The sequence below is a fragment of the Arabidopsis lyrata genome, assembly GCF_000004255.2.
Source record: "Arabidopsis lyrata subsp. lyrata unplaced genomic scaffold ARALYscaffold_2, whole genome shotgun sequence".
Lineage (NCBI taxonomy): Eukaryota > Viridiplantae > Streptophyta > Magnoliopsida > Brassicales > Brassicaceae > Arabidopsis > Arabidopsis lyrata.
In genome coordinates, this window is record NW_003302554.1 from 8,193,413 (window position 1) to 8,215,041 (window position 21,629).

Consider the following 21,629-nt stretch of genomic DNA (forward strand, 5'->3'; position numbering starts at 1 on the left):
GAGGTAAGACGCCTTATGATGATCAGGTACAATGGAGACTCTACAAGTATAGTATAATGATAAACAAAGCTTGCCAATAAAGGAACTGAACAACACTTGTCTCATAGTAAATCTAACAAAAGCCAATTTTAACTAAATTTGCCAACTATGTTCATCTTCAAAAGTGTGATCGGTCAATACATTATACATCGAACCGAAATGCATAGACTATAGTAATGAATCAATCTGAGCTGTGCTTGTAGTGATTAGGTACGTAGTTTTGGAAAATGAAAATGTAACTAGCTGAGAGTACTACAAGACTACTGTAACTAACTCTTGTTAAGTCTAGTACAAGACTACTGTAACTAGCTTTGAAGTGAAGCTCAGGAACAGACATTTATTGGTTAGTTGAGAGCTGTAGGTTTAATAAGGAGCTAGTGTTATGAACTGAGACATTCTTGATTGATCTAGGATCTTTGTTTCTTTGCTTATGTATGTTTGATCCAAAAAGTGAATAAAGAGAAAGAAAGATGGTGATTTTGTGAAATATTTATTCAAAATGGCAATTCACGGTTTTCTAAGTGATCTCTAATATGCCCTATAGCAAGAAGAGAATGCAAAAGTTGAATCATAAAAATATTTTAAGATCTTTAATAAATAGATTGATCTTAGGATCTTTGCTTCTTTGCTTAGGTCTGTTTGATCAAAAAAGTGAATAAAATAAAAAAAAAGATGTTGATTTTGGGCTGAAGAGCGAAAAAATTATTCAAATTGGTAATTCACGGTTTTCTAAGTGATCTCTAATCCACTCTAATATGCCCTATATCATTTGATGTAACCTTAATAGATGAGAATGCAAAAGTTGAATCATAAAAATATTTCAAGATCTTTAGTAAATTGTCAAAAAAAACAAAAACCAAAAGCAAGGATATATACCAAAACAAACATCAAATATCTAAGATCATTAATAAACGCATGAAAAGTCATACAGACATTGAGACATACAATAGTCAGACATGCATGGTAGATAAATAAATATATATCCTAACAATAGATAACTCCACATTTCAATTCTCTACGCATAAAACAAGTAGGTAAGTCCTAGAGGGCATTGTAGATACATAGATATCCTAAACATAGATAGACCGTTACTTCACATTCAATTTTACGCTTAAAACAGAGTAGTCCTAGACTCTAGAGTAGTAGACATGGCATGGTAGATATCCTAAAAGAAGGGATGGTTTTTGATGGAGTTAACAACTTCACATTCGATCTCCACCTCCAAAGTACCTTCACGGTCCAAGTAAGCCCCCTGAATTTTATCTAAAGACATGGATTGGGTCTTACCCCTTGCTTTGTTCGAGTTCATGAGCCAACTGTGAACTACAAAAACAATAAATGTATGTAAAGTACATTAGTTATAAGGAGAAGGACATTTGACATCATAAGTTAAGAACACCTATTGAAAATGTCCTAACAATAAACATTGCCAAATAGTAACATCAATAGTTTTTGACTTACGGCTTCCTGTTAGGTGATTGGATCCACGCGGGTCTAGAACCTTGAGGTTTACTCGCACGAAAATCAGCTCACCCTTCAATAAAGTATCATTGTCAGTTAAATGCAAATGCTGGGATAACTCGCCATCTGCTCTAGAGTCTCCCTTTGGAAACAAAGTTAGAGTCCTGTATTAAGACATTAACATCCACTTGTTAGCTAGTTAACACTAATGCACACACATACAACAATATATCAGAAAAAACAAAATTTGATAGACTCACCAATCTTTTTCTCCCATGTGAAAGGTTTTCGAAACACAATCATTCTGTCTAAGAAGGGAGAAATCACGAATAGTCCATGAGAATTTGTGAAAAGGGAGATCTTCACCAAAAGAGTCGGGTCGTGAAACAATCTTCACATGAGCACCAAACTCATGTAGTTCTCCGTACAAGATAAATCCCTTTGCACGGTCTTTGAGTGTTTCAATCGAAAGAGCTTTTGACAATCCCCAAACCGTTTTTGAAGAATTGAAACGCTTCACTTCCACATCTACAATGTTAACATGTATATACACATATCACTGATTCATTCTCATATATATATGCATACGAGAGAAAGAGAGAGATGATACGGGTAAGAGCATACGAACCTTGAATAGAGAGGTACTTCTTCTCTTCCTCGCTAAAGACAAAGAAAGTAAGATAAGTAAACACATCAATGGGTGGTGTTGTGGATGAGAGACATTCCACATACATTGAAACAAATCCACTTCCATTGTCCTCTTCGTTTCCTTTCGGGTAAACAACCAATCTCCTGATTTACACAAAGGACAACATTTTTTACTTATAGATGTATGCAGTGAAGAAAGATGTGAACTTTAGTGAAGAAAAATGTAAACTTTAGTGAAGAAAAATGTAAACTTTAGGCTTTAGCGAAGAAAGATGTGAACTTTAGTGAAGAAAGATGTGAACTTTAGTAAAGAACAAGATGACATACCAGTTGTGTCCACCGGAGACGAAAGGAGGGGACTCGTATTTATCGTTGGCAAGCTGAGAAAGTCTGACAAGAGAAGAAGAAGAAGGAGCATTCTTTCTCCAACTCTTCAACATCGCAGGATCTGATACATTTGAACCCATTTTCTCTACACAATGTTGCAACCCTAGAGAGCAAAACAACACATACACAAAATCAGAAAGGATTCTACGAAAATCGAGCAAAGTGATACACAAGAGAAAATGACACAGAAAGTTTTGTGCTTTTTCTCTTAAAAGACTAAAGACGTTGAAATCTAGAGAAAGAATCGACGAACCTGAAAAAGAGAGAGTCTTGAGATGAGAGTGTCTTCGTCAATTAGATCTAGGGTTTAGATAGGATTTATATAGTGGTTTTAGAGTTGAACAAAAAATAAAATAAAATTAATGTGTTAGAATGGGCCTAAAGCTACAAAGCTGGCCTGGTTTGTTTTAAAATTGTTGGTTTGATGGACATTTTCGATATCTCCAAAAAGGATTTTGATTAATTGAACCTGAAATTGAAGCTTAGCATCATTCTTTGGTTCGTGTAATGGGATGGCTGATTTTTCAGCCCTATACTAGTTACAATCTCAGTTTTCCACCCCAAACTTTTTACTTTTGAAAAAACCACCAAAAAAACTTTAATCTCAATAAAACTATACGTACTTTCGGATTTGTTCGTAAAACTACGCCTCCAATTGAACCGATCAATTAACCGATAATATTTAATCCGGTTTGACTTACCCAGAATTTTGACCCAAAAACAAATATAAAAGAAAAAAAATGTTTTCTCTATAAATAAATTTATTTATTTTTATTTATTTATTTTTATAAACAATTAAAATAATAAATTATAACTTAATTTTATCAAAAAATAATATTTAAACAATGGAATTTGTAAGCATGATAGCTGATTCTTAAATATATAATTTAAACAATGGAATTTTTGTTTAGAGAGATTATCATTTAATTTGTATTTTACTAACTTGTTTTCGTATATCCTAGAGCAATTCTCAATAATACCATCAACTGAGTTTTAGCAACCATTTCTTATGTGCAACGAGTTTTAGCAAACCATATTTACATAATACCACTGAATTTAGCCGTTCGTATATAACTTTTATTTTTCTTCTAAAGTCCGATTGTTTTATTATTTTTTAAAAATTTTTACATAGTTCTTGCTAGTATTATCTATCAAATTGATTCAGATACATAGATTCGGTCAGAAAACGAATTAAATTATTCAAAATTCACGGTTTTTTTATTGTACTTATGGTAACTAATAATAAAAGCATATTCCAAACAATATTATACATTAATTACGTATAATAAATTTGTTCATATATTTTTGGGACTAATTCCATAACAATCAACGTTTTTGTCATTAATTTCGTTCATTTTAGCCAATTATCATTAATTGAAAGATATTTTACTTGCTTCTAAAGATTTCTAGAAAATTTATCACAAATAACCCATCTGTTTTATAAATTAAATTGATATTTTTATTTTGGTCGTGTAAATTAAATAGATATGAAATCCATGTAACTAATTTTAATTTAATTAGATTAAATCGAAATTATGATATTTTCATACCTATAGCTTACCAAAGAAGTTTAATTTTCAATTTATAAAGATTTCTTGAATATGATTTTAGAATTATTCAACAAGATTATAAGTATTTATTAAATTTTGTGAATCATGAAAAATAATAATTAATTTTTAATCATTATACTTCATCTTTCAATCTCCCATCTAAAAAATAAGATACATATTCTATTATTACTATGTCCAAACTTCATTTTGTTGTATGACTAAATAATATTCCCATTAAAACTGTCAAAGCGAGTTGATTCGTCCCGTTAAATCCGTTTTGCGATAGACAAAAAATATTTTGACTTGTAGTTAGTCGGTCCGCACGACCCGCGGGTAGCATATATGAAATATAAACCCGTCCCGCGAATGTATGCGGATTTGCGGGATTGTCCATGGATTTTGTTTAAATAATTGTAAAGTAACCAAAATTTAAAATACTACTAAAATAAATAAATAAATCAAAATACTATTAAAAGTTTGTTTAAATTACCACATGTTGAATAAATTATAATTTTATCAATAAATACTAATATGCGGGCTGATCCGCCAACCCGCGGATGAAAACCGATTAAACCTATGACCCACTGCGAATTAATCCATGTGGCCCGCTTATTTGCGGGTTTAATATATTTTCCCAAATCTGCCCCATAGTGAGATGATGTGGGCTCGACCCGCGGTTTTTGACCTATTTTGACTGCTCTACTTCCCATGAATCGTCTAATTTTAGAATTTTAAAACACAAAATTCTATTTTGTAAATCATAATTAATACGATGGGTATATTTATAAACAATTTTACATTTTCTCTACAATTCGTTATTATGAATATTTATAAGTACTAGGGGTTATTCCGCGCTACGCGCGGCTAAGTTTTATAAATTATTATTTTGTTAGATATATAAATTTTGAAACGATTATTCAAAATTTCAAATTCAACATTTGACTTACAAATATTTGTAAGGAAGATGATATTATATTTAAAATGTATGTTGATTTTTAGCTTAAGAATTTCACTGAATAAAGTTTAAAAATATTATTTAGGTTTTTTTTTTTTGTCGTCGTCAAAATAACTTATATTAATTTGAATACAAATGGTTTGCAATCCAAGATGGAGGATTTAGACAATTAGAATTAAAGCTAGAACGTATGCTTCCATATTGAGCTAAATTATGAGCTAGCGCTACTTTGTTAAAACCGCGATTTACATGAATAAAACAGACTTCTTTAAACTTAGTTGCCCAATACGTAACAATATTATTTAGGTAAAGAATTAAAATATGTATTGAAATTATGATCAAATTTTTAGGACTCTGAATCTCATTGAACACACCATTACTCTGATTATCTTGATAATTAGCACTTATTTTTATAAGTCTCTGCTTTTGTTTTAGATTTAAACGTGGTCCTTATTTTGTACTACATAATTAACATCTGTCTCTTATTAACCTTAATGGAAAAAAAAAAAAATTAAGTGGAGGTCATTTCTCATGCTCATAACCTTGAGCTACCTCTTTGGAACGTATTATTCCTCTAGCCAACTTAGAGATGGAGAATATACAACCATCATCAATAATACTAAACTGAAGTGAGTGCTTACTTTTGGATTATGGAAGTCGATCGGATGATATCCATCACCACCGCTTCCGCTTGGTTCTCTGGTCTGTGCCTCAATTTTCGAACCGGTGGTCTCTATTAGAGAAACAATCTAAATAAGGTTTTCTTCTCATTGATTGTAAAATGTGATACAAATGTTGTTTATATACAATCTACTAACCGAAGTAAACCAAGATACATAAATACAGTAAACCGGATAAAGGAAACCGGATTACATATGCTAAAACACCCCCTCAAGATGGAGCTTCATAGAGATTGAAAAGTCCCATCTTGGAAATGAGAGTATGAAACTGTGTAGGATACAAAGGCTTAGTCAATGCGTCTGCAAGTTGATGTTCTGAACGCACATGCATTGTTTTGATGAAACCAGACGTCACCTTATCCCGCACAATGTGACAATCATTTTCTATGTGCTTGGTTCTCTCGTGAAAAACTGAGTTCTTGGCAATGTGTAGAGCAGCCATGTTATCACAATAAAGAAGTGCAGTGATCGGTTCTTTAACACCAAGATCCTTCATGATCTTTGCGATCCAAATCAGTTCCTTTGTGCCAACATACATGGCTCTGTATTCTGACTCTGTAGAACTACTAGAACAGACATCCTGCTTCTTAGACTTCCAAGAAACCAGAGAATCACCAATGTACATACAATATCCTGTAACTGATCTTCTTGATTCTGGACAGGTATTCCAATCAGCATCAGTAAAACCTTTTAAGGTAAGATCTGGATCAGAAGAATAGAAAAGACCTTTGCCAACACTTCCCTTTAGATAACGCAACACTTTGTATACTGCTTGGAGATGAACTTCTCTGGGAGCAGAAGAGAATTGACAGAGCTTCCCCACAGCAAATGAAATGTCAGGTCGTGTTGTACAAAGATACAGCAATTTACCAATCAACTTCCTGTAATGTTCTGGATCCGGAATCAGAGGAGTATCATCTTTGTGTAGAGAATGATTAGGCTCCATTGGAATGGAAGAGGGCTTGCATCCAAGAAATCCTGTATCCACCAACAACTCCAATACATATTTTCTTTGGCAAATAGAAATGCCTTTAGAGGATCTGGCAATTTCCAAGCCTAAAAAATATTGAGGAGCACCAATGTTTCTGAGCTTAAAAGCCTGTTCAAGTTGAGAAATGAGAATAGGAACCACACTGTCACAACTGCTAGCAATGATGATGTCGTCAACATATACCAAAATAATCACAAAAACACCATCAGCAAACCGTGTGAAAAGAGTATGATCACTGTGAGTAGACTGAAATCCCATTGCACAAAGAGTACTTGAAAATTTGAGAAACCATTGACGAGAAGCTTGCTTCAAGCCATAAATGGATTTTTGTAGCTTACAAACCAATTTGTCTTCAGAATTCTGTAGCAGGAACTTCATAACCAGGAGGTAACTCCATATAGATTTCTTCATCCAACTCCCCATTTAAGAAAGCATTAGATACATCCAGTTGATTAAGATGCCAATTCAACTTTGCTGCAAAAGCTAAAAGAATCTTCACTGTGGCCATCTTAGCAACTGGTGAAAAAGTGTCCACAAAATCAATTCCCTCCTCTTGAGTGTAGCCTTTAGCTACTAATCTAGCCTTATATCTCTCAATGGAACCATCTGCATTATGTTTAATCTTAAAAACATATTTGCATCCTATTGCCTTCTTACCAGATGGAAGAGGACAAACCAACCAAGTACCAGTCCGTTCCATAGCTTTCAACTCCTCACCAATAGCATCACACCACTCTTTTAGTTTCTTAGCCTCAGAATAGTTACGGGGTTCAAGAGTAAGTGAAATATTTTGAATAAAAGAGCAGAAAGAAATGCTAAGTTTATTATAAGAGATATAGTTAGATATAGGATAAGGAGTAGAAAATGAAGTATTATGTATATAGTAATCCTGCAAATGAGCTGGGAGTTTGGTAGGTCGTCGAGAATTTAATGCCAAAGGCAAAGAATTCTCAGAAGATATCACATCAATAGGAAGAGGTGTATCTGGAGATGAGTTTGCAGAATGCAAAGATGTATCATCAGGGTTTGCAGGAGAAGGAATATGAGGAAAGAAAGTCTGGGTGCCTTCTGTCAATGTAGAAGACACAAACGGGAAAAAATCCTCATGAAAAGTGACATGCCTAGAAATTGAAATGGCATTACTCTCTAAGTCTAGAACTCTATAACCTTTAAAGCCAGAAGGGTATCCTATGAAAACACAAGCTTTAGCTCTAGGATCAAATTTTGTTCTTTGCTTAGGAGAAGTTGAAACATAACAAAGGCATCCAAAGGTTCTAAGTTGACTATAATCACGTTCAGTATTGGTAAGAATCTGATAAGGAGTCTTGTTATCTAGAACCGGAGTTGGTAACCTATTTATTAGAAAGACAGCAGTCATGACACATTCCCCCCAATATGCTAAAGGAATTTGAGATTGAAACATTAAAGCTCTAGCTACATTCAGGATATGTTGGTGTTTGCGTTCCACAACAAAGTTTTGTTGTGGGGTTTCAGGACAGGAATGGTAAGCTTTTATTCCCTTAGCTAGATAGAGATCTGTGAATTTTAATTCTGGAGCATTGTCAGACCTAACAGCCTTAACTTTCACATTATACTGATTTTCAACTAATTTCAAGAAACCAGGGAAAACATGTAAAACATCAGACTTTGACTTTAGCAAGTAAATCCAGGTGGCCCTACTATGATCATCTACAATTGTGAGAAAATATCTATAACCATCATGAGTAATTTCAGAGAAAGGACCCCAAGTATCAATATGCAACAAATCAAAAGAAGAAGAACATATATTTTGATTTGAATTAAAAGGTAAATGTTTTTGTTTGGCTAATGGGCAAATGTAACAAAGATGATTCTTATTCTTTTTATTTGATTTTGAAATTTTTAAAACATCAGAAAGTACATCAATCCTAGACTGAGAAGGATGTCCTAGTCTAGAGTGCCAGAGATTTGCATTAACAACATAAATAGATGAACATGATGGTAAAATAGAAGAATCAATGCTACCTTGAATTTCAAAAGTGACATGCTTAGTATCAGACTGAAGAATGTAAAGATTGGACACTTCACTACCCTTGCCAAGCATCAATTCCTGAGTAAGATCCTGAATAAAACAAGAAGTGGAAGTGAAACTGACAATGGATCCCAATTGTTTTGTTAACATGCTGACACTAAGCAAGTTAAAACGAAAAACAGGTATGAATAATACATCATGTAAAAGAATAGTACTACTAAGCTGCACAGAACCTATTCCAACAATGCTCACTGTAGTTCCATTAGGCAAATTCACAAAGGTATTAACTAGGTCTAGGAAATCTAGGAACCTATCCCTACTGTTAGACACATGATGAGTGGCTCCCGAATCTATAACCCATGAACTACTAGTAATGCCAATTTCAGAGGTAGAAGAAGTGAGCATGTCATAATAGTGGAAGGATAAAGTGACAGAAATGTACCAGATATCGGTTTGATACTTGGTACAGAAGTAGAAGTAGAGGCTTGAGACACTGCTAGAGTAGGAGTGATACTAGAAGTGTGAAGCTGTCCACTACAGTAAGAAAAGATATCTTGGAGTTGATTTGCACTCAAAGCTTTACCAATGAGATCTGAACCTTTACAGACTGAAGTAGGAGCACTTGAAAGACTCAAAGATGCCACATTTGCACTAGGAGTGGTAGTGAGAGTAGGTTTCTGCATGGAAGGTGCAGGAACATCAACTACCTGAGACTGAGGAGGCTGTGGTGATGGTGGAGAGGACTTCTTCTTCCCTGTCCACCCAGGTGGATATCCATGAAGGCGATAACACCTGTCTTTAAGATGACCAACAGCTCCACAGTAAGTACAAAGATGGCGAGGTCTCTGAGGATAACTAGCAGCATTAATGCTCCCTTCATAAACTTGAGTAGAACCAGTAGTAGAGACTTGAAATGCAGAAGGAGAAGGTGATGCACCAACAAAACCTTTAGTTGCAGAGGTTACATTCCTTTGACTCTGATCTTGATCCAACATGTTGTATATATCACTGAGACTAGGTCTGTTCTTCTTGTTGATGATTTGACCTCGTATATTAGCATAGGAATCATTCAGCCCCATAAGAAATTGTATAACTATGCTAGTTTCTGCATCTTCCAATAATTCTTCAACCTTTCCACAATTACATTTGCATATCTTTTGCGATTTTGTACTGGCTAACTTCTGCCATAATGTCTTCATCTTTGTATAGTAAGTTGATAAATCCAGAGAACCTTGACGCAATGTCAGTATATCCTGTTCCAACTGATACTTTCTTGGCAAATTACTGATGTGAAATCGCTTCATCAAATCAGTCCAAACTTCAGCCGCATCATTGAAATACAGTATACTGTCATAAATCTCTTGATTAACAACATTGAGAAGCCAAGATTTCACCATACTATTACATCGATTCCAGATTTTGTATACAGGTTCAGATTCAGCTGGCCTAGGCAACGATCCATCAATAAAACTCCATTTTTTCTTAGATTCCAAAGCGATCGTCATCGCAATACTCCAACTATTGTAATTAGATCCATCGAGTTTATGAGTAACAAGAGATAAACCTGGATGATCACTAGAATGCAAGAAAAAGGGACTGTGAGAGCTATCGAAGGATTCAAGTCCAGAGGAGATCCTTTCAGCTGAATCACGAGCCACATAGCTTCCAACAGTTCTTCGATCGTCATTAACAGCTCGAGAAATCGGAGATTGAGCTCGCTTAGACGTACTCGGAGAAGTCGGAGGCGTAGAAGAAGATCGAGCTCGCGTTTTCATTCCTTTCTTCGCCATGGAAATGAGATAACAACGAACCGATTGAAAGATAAAGAGAGAAGAGAAACGAATGCGGAAGAAGAATCCGATCGGAGAATGATCGGAATGAGAAGATCGCACCGCACAAGTCACCGGAGAAAGAAAATTTTCATCGCCGGCAAAAGTTTGTTACGGAGTCGCTCTGATACCATATTAGAGAAACAATCTAAATAAGGTTTTCTTCTCATTGATTGTAAAATGTGATACAAATGTTGTTTATATACAATCTACTAACCGAAGTAAACCAAGATACATAAATACAGTAAACCGGATAAAGGAAACCGGATAACATATGCTTAAAGTCTCTTTCTTAGATTCTTCTTGCCTTCAACATTTGGAAACTTGATCTTCCACATCATCCACCAAAGTTTCGACCTTGTGATTATTCTCTTGGTCTTCTCTATAAATAACATTTGCCTCGTAATGCTTGTTTCGAGGGAATATGATTTCATCGTGAAAAACGAGCAAAAATAGGAAGAGAAACCGAATAGGTTACACAAGATTCATTGGGAAGGGAGAATTTAATAAAGGTTGAGGTAGAGAGGAGAACTGGAGAAGAAACGATTCGGCTTTGGCCTAATAAAGTTTGCGTTTAGGTTTTGACTTTTGACTTTAATTAGTACCGTGTAAAATTGGATAACGTGGCTTGCAGAGGATTGTGAGTGAGAGAACTTTTGAGAGTTGATGACGTGGCAACTTGAGAACACATTGTTAAAAAACTGAGTTGGATAGCCTCAGAGGCCTCAAACAACACTTTTTATTAGTAAGAGATACTACACGATTCGTTCTACTAAAAACACACACAATATTAAACGCAACGTATGTAAACCAATATTCTCCCGCGGTGGACCGCGGGTCCGATCCTAGTACCACTGAATTTAGCCGTTCGTATATAACTTTTATTTTTCTTCTAAAGTCCGATTGTTTTATTATTTTTAAAAAAAGTTTACATAGTTCTTGCTAGTATTATCTATCAAATTGATTCGGATACATAGATTCGGTCAGAAAACGAATTAAATTATTCAAAATTCACGGTTTTTGATTTCTAAGTGATATCTCTAGTCCACTCTAATATGCCCTATAGCATTTGATGTAACCATAATAGCAGAAGAGAATGCAAAAGTTGAATCATAAAAATATTTCAAGATCTTTAATAAACCAAAAGCAAAACAAACATTAAATAACTAAGATCATTAATAAACGCATGAAAAGTCATACAAACATACAATAGTCAGACTCAGACATGCATGATAGATTAATAGATATCCTAAAAACATAGATAGAGCGTTAACTTCACATATATAGAGCGTTAACTTCACATTTCAATCTCTACGCAACAAACAGAGTAGGTAAGTCCTAGAGTAGTAGACATGGCATGGTAGATATCCTAAAAACAGGGATGGTTTTTGATGGAGTTAACAACTTCACATTCGATCTCTACCTCCAAAGTACCTTCACGGTCCAAGTAAGACCCCTGAATTTTAGCTAAAGGCATGAATTGAGGAAGACACATCGCTTTGGTCGAGGCCATGACCCAACCGTTAACTACAAAAACAAGAAATGTAAGAAAAGCACATTAATTATAAACTTTGTACCACTAGTTTATAGTCAAAGGAGTAGGACATTCGACATCCCAAGTTAAGAACATCTATTGAAAATGTCATCAGCATCTAACTTATCCCTTGCATCAGCGCTGACAATAAACATTGCCAAATAGTAACATCAATAGTTTTAGACTTACTGCTTCCTGTTAGGTGATCGGATCCACGCGGGTCTAGAACCTGCAGGTTTACTCGAACGAAAATCAGCTCACCCTTGAATAAAGTTTCACCGTCGGCTAAATGCAAATGCTGGGATAACTCGCCATCTGCTCTAGAGTCCCCCTTTGGATACAAAGTTAGAGTCCTGTAGTAAGACATTAACATCCACTTGTTAGCTAGTTAACACTCATGCACACACATACAACAATATATGAGAAAAGAAAACTTCTGATAAACTCACCAATCCTTTTCTCCCATGTGAAAGGTTTTCGAAACGCAATCATTCTGTCTGAGAAGGGAGAAATCACGAATAGTCCATGAGAATTTGTGAAAATGGAGATCTTCACCAAAAGAGACGGGTCGTGAAACAATCTTCACATGAGCACCAAACTCATGTAGTTCTCCGTACAAGATAAATCCCTTTGCACAGTCTTTGAGTGTTTCAATCGAAAGAGCTTTTGACAATCCCCAAACCGTTTTAGAAGTATTGAAACGCTTTACTTCAACATCTACAATGTTAACATGTATATACACATATCACTGAATCATTCTTATAGAGAGAGAGAGAGATAATAAGGGTATGAGCTTTTGACAATCCCCAAACCGTTTTAGAAGAATTAAAACGCTTTACTTCAAGATCTACATGTATAAAACACATATTACTGATTCATTCGTTATATATAAAGAGAGAGAGAGAGAGATAATAAGGGTATGAGCATAAGGACCTTGAATAGAGAGGTACTTCTTCTCTTCCTCGCTAAAGACAAAGAAAGTGAGATAAGCAAACACGTCAATGGGTGGTGTTGTGGATGAGAGACATTCCACATACATTGAAACAAAGCCCCTTCCATTGTCCTCTTCATTTCCTTTTGGGTAAACAACCAATCTCCTGATTTTATATAAGGTTACCAAAAGACAACATTTCTTACTTATATGTTTATGGTGAAGAAAAATGTGAACTTTAGCGAAGAAAGATGTGAACTTTAGCGAAGGAATTCGTTCAACAAGAATGTTTAATTTGCACATTGATTATGTTTTGGCCAAAGTTATTTTTTAAATAATTAATAGATTGACCAGACACTCCAAGAGATATATACAGATAACTGCTCCAGAAAACACATTATAGTAACTCAGCTTCAGAAATAAAATGAAACAAGGCAAATTTTAATGAACCATTCACAATCACAAGTCACAAGAACAACAAAAATCTAGGAGAAAATAAATAGTTTGATTATTAATTTATCGCTAAGTAAATTTCAATTATATATAAAAAAAATCAATTATATCGATAACTTCTTATGAAAGTAAAATGCGATAGAAATAGAATGCAAATACATATGAAAGAAATCCAATGCTATACGTTAAAAATAAAAGACATGAAGTGAAATATATACATTTTCTTATTAACACGACATAACTTTAATTTTTTTTTGTTTTCTCTACATACAATCTTGGAAGAAAATGGACACCAAACATAAACACGCAAACAAAACATCAAACCAACCAACAAGCAAACATCAAGCATTCACAAAACCCGGTTAATTACACTCGGATCTCTCGGGTTTCTACCGCTTCATAGGAACCGATGAACACGTCACCGTAGATAAGTCCGGCGAGTGCACCACCCACAAGTGGTTCCACCCAATAGATCCAGATTTGGGACAAGTCACCACTCACAACAGCTGGTCCGAAAGACCTTGCTGGGTTCATGGAGCCACCACTGAATGGACCAGCAGCGAGGATGTTGGCACCAACTATGAAGCCGATAGCGATTGGAGCGATGGTCCCAAGCGATCCTTTCTTTGGATCAGCTGCTGTGGCGTAAACGGTGTAGACCAAAGCAAAGGTCACTACGATCTCCATCACGATACCTTCGACCGCTCCTAAACCGGCTGCGACTCCGTGGGTCGGTACGCTCTGCAGCAAACCGGAAAACAAATCATTTTATACCCTTAAACCGTTTTGTTTTTGAAACGTAATAATATTTTTGTCATATAAACTAAACCGAGTGAAACCAAAACTTTACTATTTAATTTTTCTTACTGATCAAACCGAATTTGGTAAAACTTTTCTAGTCTAACCAAATAAACTGAAATTCATAATTTTGATTAACATAGATAATTTACTGTGTTATTGGTTTATTGATTTGTAAATCCAAATAGGATTTGAAAATCTTATTAATGATGAAATCAAGACATGAATTTTGAAATAACATGTGTTTATCTATGGATTTGAATCCTTCTATTTTTTTTTCTTTCAAATCCATTTAAAATATAATTTGAATTTTGAAATCTAAAAGCAAATGACAAAACGAATAACATAGGATTTTAACTAATATTTATAAATTATGGAACCAATATCACATGATTTTAGTTAGGATTTTAAAATCAATGATTGAATAACAAATAATTTTTATTTGAATTTCCAAATCCTTATAAATCCATGAACCAATAACCCATCATAAATTTGTTAGAAATGATTTACCAAATCAAACCGAAAGTTATGATTCAAACCAAAGGGAACCGGAAAACAACAATATATCTCTCTGGTTATTTTCCACCTAATAAACCCAACTCATAAGAGTTATCAAATCAAACCGGGAAAATATATGTTCTATATCGGTAAAAATTCTACTAAATAACGTACGTAAAGCCAACCAAAAAAATAAAAACCTAAATACGGTAACCTACAAACAGAGCCGGTCCTAGCCACAAGCTAGGGAAGCATGTGCTTGCGGCCCCGGATGTAGTTATTAATATATCGGCCCTCTTTTTTCAAAAATTCTCTTATAGCTCAACTGGTTAAATGCTTGATGGAAGAATGTGAGGTTGAGGGTTCAATTATCACAATTGTAGAAATGCTTTAACAATTTTTTTGGGAAGAATTAGGCCTTTTTTTTTTAAGCTTGTGGCCTTCAAAATGTTAGAGCCGGCACTGCCTACAAAACTGATATATATTCATGATCCAAACCGGAGAAACAAGAATAAAGCCACTCCTATGCCTACTACTATACGTACCTTTCCATTGGTAACAAAGACGAGGAGAAGACAAGCGACGATGGAGCCAAGACACTGAGCAATCCAGTAGAAGAAACCTGTGATGAGTGTTATGTTTCCGCCGATGGCAAGGCCAAGAGTCACTGTTGGGTAGTGCCGGTCCAAACATTTTAAGTGCCCTAAGCGAAAAAAATAAAAAATTATTTTGATTTAAGTGTTCTAAGCGAAAAAATATATTTTCGAGTTTACTACAAGAAAACATAGCAATTTCCGACGAACATTTCCGACGAAATGTTTAGTCGGAATTATTCCGACGGATTTCCGGGGAATTTCCGAAAAACTTTCAAGAAAATAATATTTCGTCGGAAAGTCGTCAGAAAAATAAAAACTTTTCCGACGATTAACATTTCGTCGGAAATATTTGTCGGAAACCATGGAAAATTCCGACAATCCAATGTCATTGCAAACTGCTCGGAAACTTGTCGGAAAATTTGTCGGAAAAAACTAGGTAAACACGTGATTATTCACTGCACATGTTCCGACGAAATCCCGACAACTTGATCGAAAAAATTAGTCGGAAAATTAGTCAGAAATTCTAAAGTGGTTACCTTTAATATTTCCGACGAATTTCCGACAAAATATCGTCATGAAGTTCTGTCGGAAATTCGTCGGAAATATTACAGGGTACCACTTTAGAATTTCCGACGAATTTCCGACAACACTTTCCAACGAAGTTCTGTCGGAAATTTGTCGGAAATATTAAAGGTAACCACTTTAGAATTTCCGACGAATTTCCGACAAACCTTTTCGACGACATTTTGTCGGAAGTTCGTCGGAAATATTAAAGGTAACCACTTTAGAATTTCTGATGAATTTCCGACAAAATGTTAGTCGGAAAAGTTTTATATATATACTAGACAACGAAAGAATCATAAACACAAGAAAATAGTTGGAAAAAAAAAACACACAGACAAGAAAATCTTGGAAAAAAAAATGTCTTCTCATAATATTTATAAAATTAGAGAGTGGATGTATAATCGTTTAGATGATGAGACCGGAGCTATGAGGCAGGAGTACAAGGAAGGTTTAATGGAATTCATGCAGTTTGCATCTAATCAAGAAATGACGCGTATCGAAGGTATTATGGCATGTCCTTGTGTCAAATGTTGTAATGATCATTTTCTTGCAAAAGACATTGTTTGGAATCATTTATATTGGGGAGGTTTTACACCAGGATATTATATATGGTTTTCTCACGGGGAGGATTTTAGATCGGGTCCTAGTAGTAGTCATGAAAGAAGAGATGAAAACGTTATAATTAGCGATGAGCATATTCACCAGGAAGAAGATAATGTAATTGGAATTGGTAGTGGTGAAAGAAGAGATGAAAACGGGACATTTGTTGATAAAAAAGCTGAGGCAATAGCTCGTCGATGTCGGGAGATGGAGAAAGAGAAACTTACACAATTGAGTCAACATGAGGACACGCCTGATGATTATCAACTCACCCAAGCAGAAAAAAACGATATTTTCCGATCGGTAACTAATAGTAATTAAAATATTATAATTTAGATAATATGTTTTATTTCCTAACAATATTTTCATTATAATAGCAAGTTGAAATTAAAAAAGGACGTAGATTTGGATTCGGTTCCATTCCGTTTGACGAAGACATGGGCGGAAGTTCGTCAGATTCACATGCACACGTGAATTGTCAAGAAAACGCAGCCGAAATGAAAGAGTTGAAGATTCAATTAAAAGATTGTAAGTTTTGGATGGATATGATGGCCCGTCTTCATCCCGACCTCGTTCCGCCTTCTCGCCAAGATCAACCCGGAAATGAAAATGAAACAAACAACATTGACAATCTATTTGATAATATATAATATTCGCGTTTGTAATAATTTTTAGTTGTTTAAGAACTTATTAATGTTTAATTATGTTTTTTATACTAGATTTGAACCCGCGGTACACCGCGGGAATATAATTTTTTTTAAAAAAATCTAAATATAATTAGTTTTGTTTATTAGTAGAGAGTATAATATAATATTTCGACTTATTTTATAAATGTACCATCCATATATCTATATTAATAGTTTTGAGTATATTAATTGTGTTTTAGGTTTAAATGGGATATTTATATATACACTTAAACGACATTTGACTTTCTTCTTCTTCTTGCCTCAGTTTAGGAGAAAGATTTTTCTTGCGGTACACCGCGGAGCTATTATTTTTTAAAAAAGATTTTTCTTCCTTAAACTTCCAAATCTAGATTTTACCCCGTGGTACACCGCGGGTTAATTTTTTTATAACTAAAAAATTATTTTGCAAAGTTTTAAGTTGTATTTGTTTTGTTAATATTGTTTATTTTGTTTAGTGTTTCTGATTTATAATTAAATTTTGATTTTTAATTCTAGGATTTCATCCATAGTATATTGTTTAATATTAATATTGATCTAAACCCGTTGCACCATATAACTCCGTCCCGTAAAATTAAACATCATTTGTTATTTTTTTTGAATAATATTTTTATCCACTACGGGTCGCAGGTTCATGCGGATAAGCCCGTAGAGAGTTGCGGGTTTGCGGGTCGACCCGCCAAAAGGGAAGCTATCTTTTGAAACCCTTTGTTTTGTTTAGAAGTTTTAAGAAAATATCCCTAAAAAATAATTTTCATTATATGAAAAAAAAAGAAGTAGAAGAAATTGTAGTATCAAATTCCCGATTTTTACATCACTCGTTACAATTAATTTTTTTTTTTGCAGATAAAAATCAGAAGTTAACTAAGTCGAGATTTTTAAAAAGATTGTGTAGAGATTTTTGGTAAATTGTTGAGAACATATTTGATTTCAAAATCTTTACTTAAATAGATAAGGAAAGATTTTGTAGAAACTTTTGTTAAATATATGAGAAATGAATTTCAATTAAAATTTTTTACTTTAATTAAACAAATCTAAATAATTAATGCTAATGGCATGTCATTGTAAATACTTCTCAACTTCAGGATTTATTTGCTAATTGTGATCCAAAAATGTATATATAGATTATTTGGTGAATTTTATTTTTTTTAATTATGTTTATTTATGTTTTTATATAATATTTGTGTTTGTTTTATTGAATTATTACAATTAAATTAAATTAATATTATTTAATTTAATTAATTACCAATAAAATATAAATATATTTTTTAATAAAATATAATATTTCGTCGGAAATTCATCGAAAAATAATAAAAAAATACGATTTGTCGGAAATTCGTCGGAAACTATTAAATATATTATTATATTATATTTTGTCGGAAATTGGTCGGAACGTTCCGACGAACTTCCGACGATTTTGGTCGAAAAATCCTCGGAATCGTACTCGATCTTGCGGCGTCGTCTCTAGTAATCTCCTCGGAATGGCGTCGCTATTCCGACGGACATTTCCGACACCTTTCTGATGGGCTTTCGACGAACATTTCCCACGATTTTCCGACAAATATTTCCGACGAATTTTCCAACAACTCATCTCGACAGAAATTTCTGACGAATTTCCAACGAATATTGTTTTCCGACCAGAGAATTCCGACAAACTGGGTGTAGTCGGAATTTGCTATGTTTTCTTGTAGTGACTATTAATTATGAGATATTAGCAGTATAAATAAACCACTAAGCTACATATTTAATCACTATGAACTTAATTTAATGATATGTATTAGTGTTTTTGTGGATTATACAATAATTTTAACGATTTATATTGAAGCTACCATTGTTTACACACTAGTTAAATTAATTCATACACCTATTTAAACAAAAATAAATGATGGACCTATATGACCATTTATATATATGCATGACTGAAACTCTAAATAAAAGAATCTTGAAGAAAAAAACCAGAAAATAACAAAATATTTACATTAAAAAGTAATAAACAAATTACATATATTGGGATGAAAGACCTATGTTAATATAATGTAATCAAGTCACGTGTGAACATTTTCTAATATTCAAGCCAAAGCCGTAAGCGGTCGCTTATGTTGCTTACCCTCAAGGCCGGCACTGCTGCTGGGTTAAGGTGACCACCAGATATATTAGCCGCAATGGAAACTCCAACGAAAAGACAAACGCGTGAGCAATCGCAATCGCTACAAGACCAGCCGGGTCCAAGGCTCCATCAGAGGTTAGTTTGTCAAACGCTATAGCAGAGCCAACACCGGCAAATATGAAGAGAAGAGTTGCGATAAACTCAGACAAGTAAGCTTTTAGAGATGATACACTGAATGAGTCACCCACACTTCCAACTTCGATCTTCACCATTTTTTGAAAAACTAGTTTTTGGTTTTGTTAACTTTTTCTATTTTATGTTATTTGGGCTTTGGATGGGCTCTTGTTTATATATAGCGAAGAGCAATTGACAAAAGGTGGGGTTGATAATGATATTACGTGGCAGAATCATTATTGGATGCCGCCCAAACTGCCTCTTATTTGATTAATGGAAGGTTAGCAATATTAAACATGTTTAGTGTCAACTATAGTGGGATTTAATAACATGTCAGGATAAGAATCTTCTGTTGGCATTTTGCTATCCCGCATTTTAAAATTAATGTTGTGTCACACCAATAATGATAATGGTCTTTGTTATTTTTGTGTTTCTTATTGGATTAGATAAGTAGGGAGGTACTAAATTATTAGTAGGGATTTTAAGTTAAATCCAATTTGCTTTTTTTTTTTTTTTTTTTTTTTTTTTTTTTTTCTGTGTGGAATTTGACTGGGAATATTTTACAAGGAAATCTAATTTTTAACTAGCTGCGATTATGACTATTCACAAAACTAACATTATACTGAATATAGATATATTTGTATAAACTTACATATTGTATTTCTAACAACAATTTGTATGCCTTCTTGAAAATTTAGATTTCATAGAAACAAACATGTAGTCGCTATGGAATATTTGGTGTACTATTTTCTTTTAAATTAATCTTCTGACGTTCAACGTTGTATTAAAATCACGAGATGTAAGGTACATCGAGTTTAAGGAAAAATGAGGTAATAGCATGTGCCATGGACATGCAAATTTTATCCTATTTAATATTTATGAATAGTTTTAATTATAGCAAAATATTTATTTTTCATAAATAAATTTGTATTTTAGTAAATATATATTTGATATATATGTACAATATAGAATAAATCTATGCATAAAACTAAATATATATATATCTATGAAAAATAAAGAGAAATTGTTAAAAATGCCCCTTTTTCAATACCCCTTTTCAAAAATGCCCTCTTTGAAAGTCCATTTTTAAGTTTGCCCTCTTTTAATTTTTAATGACCATTTTACCCTTATTTGAAACAAAATTAGGTCCACAAAATACAAAATATTTTTTGGCGGGAAAAGTGATCCCGCAATTTTCCCGCCAAAACACTTGTAAAACCTTTAAAATACCTTGTAAAATTTTCCCGTAAAAATTTTTCCCGCCAAAAAATTTTTTTGCGGGAAAAGTGATTTCGCAATTTTTTTGGCGAAATTTTTTTGGCGGGAAAATTTTTGGCAGAAAAATTTACAAGGTATTTAAAAGGTTTTACGGAGTATTTACAAGTGTTTTGTAAGGTTTTACAATGTATTTTAAAAGGTTTTACAAGTTACAAATAACTTGTAAAACCTTATAAAAAACTTGTAAAACCTTATAACTTATAAAACCTTATAAAATAGCTTGTAAAATCTTATAATATCTTATAAATACCTTATAAATACGTTGTAAAACCTTTTAAAATACATTGTAAAACCTTATAAATACCCTGTAAAAAACCTTTAAAATACCTTGTAAATTTTTCCCGCCAAAAATTTTCCCGCCAAAAATTTAACGCCAAAAAAATTGCGAAATCACTTTTCCCGCAAAAAAAGTTTTTTAGCGGGAAAATATTTTGGCGGGAAAAATTTTACGGGAAAATTTTCCAAGGTATTTTAAAGGTTTTCCAAGTTTTTACAAGTGTTTTGGCGGAAAAAATTGCGGGATCACTTTTCCCGCCAAAAAATATTTTGTATTTTGTGGACCTAATTTTGTTATATTTCCTTATATATTTGTGATATCTTTTATTAAAAGAAGGGTAATTTAGTTATTTTGTACATAAAATGGGGTATTTTTAAAAATGGACAGCCAAAGGGGGCATTTTTGAAAAGAGGTATTGAAAAAGGGGCATTTTTGTGAGTCTCCCAAAAATAAATTCAATATTTATTTGTGTTTGGCTATTGGTTTTAGAATATTAAGAACAAAATCAAAAATTTAAAAGTGTTTGACAAAAAAATCATGACAATTATGGGCTTGCAACATCAGCAAAAATAATTCAATTTTAAT

At 33.6% G+C, this 21,629-nt stretch overlaps 4 protein-coding genes across 5 annotated transcripts; all 4 read right to left on the reverse strand.

Moving 5' to 3' along the window:
* Positions 1-912: 912 nt before the first annotated feature.
* On the reverse strand, positions 913-2,867 carry LOC9322885. Its single transcript, XM_002888271.2, has 6 exons — positions 2,789-2,867; positions 2,476-2,638; positions 2,129-2,292; positions 1,761-2,028; positions 1,501-1,664; positions 913-1,362 (listed from the first exon to the last, which is right to left on the reverse strand). Exons 2-6 carry the CDS (start codon positions 2,613-2,615, stop codon positions 1,205-1,207), a joined length of 894 nt encoding a protein of 297 aa, XP_002888317.1. The 5' UTR covers positions 2,616-2,638; positions 2,789-2,867; the 3' UTR covers positions 913-1,204.
* A 2,923-nt stretch (positions 2,868-5,790) lies between these two features.
* On the reverse strand, positions 5,791-10,834 carry LOC110230933. Of its 2 annotated transcripts, XR_002333996.1 has the most exons (3): positions 9,165-10,834; positions 8,716-8,812; positions 5,791-7,462 (listed from the first exon to the last, which is right to left on the reverse strand). XR_002333996.1 is itself a non-coding variant. In XM_021035258.1 (2 exons), the coding sequence occupies exons 1-2, from the start codon at positions 10,510-10,512 to the stop codon at positions 8,778-8,780; spliced, it is 1,383 nt and encodes a 460-aa protein (XP_020890917.1). In that variant the 5' UTR covers positions 10,513-10,834; the 3' UTR covers positions 5,791-8,777. The 2 variants fall into 2 exon arrangements, 1 of the variants encoding a protein (XP_020890917.1); XM_021035258.1 differs by having other exon boundaries at positions 5,791-8,812.
* An 875-nt stretch (positions 10,835-11,709) lies between these two features.
* On the reverse strand, positions 11,710-13,184 carry LOC9324381 (MATH domain and coiled-coil domain-containing protein At1g31390). Its single transcript, XM_002888272.2, has 4 exons — positions 13,019-13,184; positions 12,535-12,802; positions 12,275-12,438; positions 11,710-12,078 (listed from the first exon to the last, which is right to left on the reverse strand). The coding sequence occupies exons 1-4, from the start codon at positions 13,122-13,124 to the stop codon at positions 11,921-11,923; spliced, it is 696 nt and encodes a 231-aa protein (XP_002888318.2). The 5' UTR covers positions 13,125-13,184; the 3' UTR covers positions 11,710-11,920.
* Positions 13,185-13,734: 550 nt separating this feature from the next.
* Positions 13,735-19,587, reverse strand: LOC9324382 (aquaporin TIP2-3). The gene is made up of 3 exons (XM_021035170.1): positions 19,425-19,587; positions 15,311-15,468; positions 13,735-14,210 (listed from the first exon to the last, which is right to left on the reverse strand). The coding sequence occupies exons 1-3, from the start codon at positions 19,585-19,587 to the stop codon at positions 13,836-13,838; spliced, it is 696 nt and encodes a 231-aa protein (XP_020890829.1). The 3' UTR covers positions 13,735-13,835.
* Between the last annotated feature and the right edge of the window lie 2,042 nt (positions 19,588-21,629).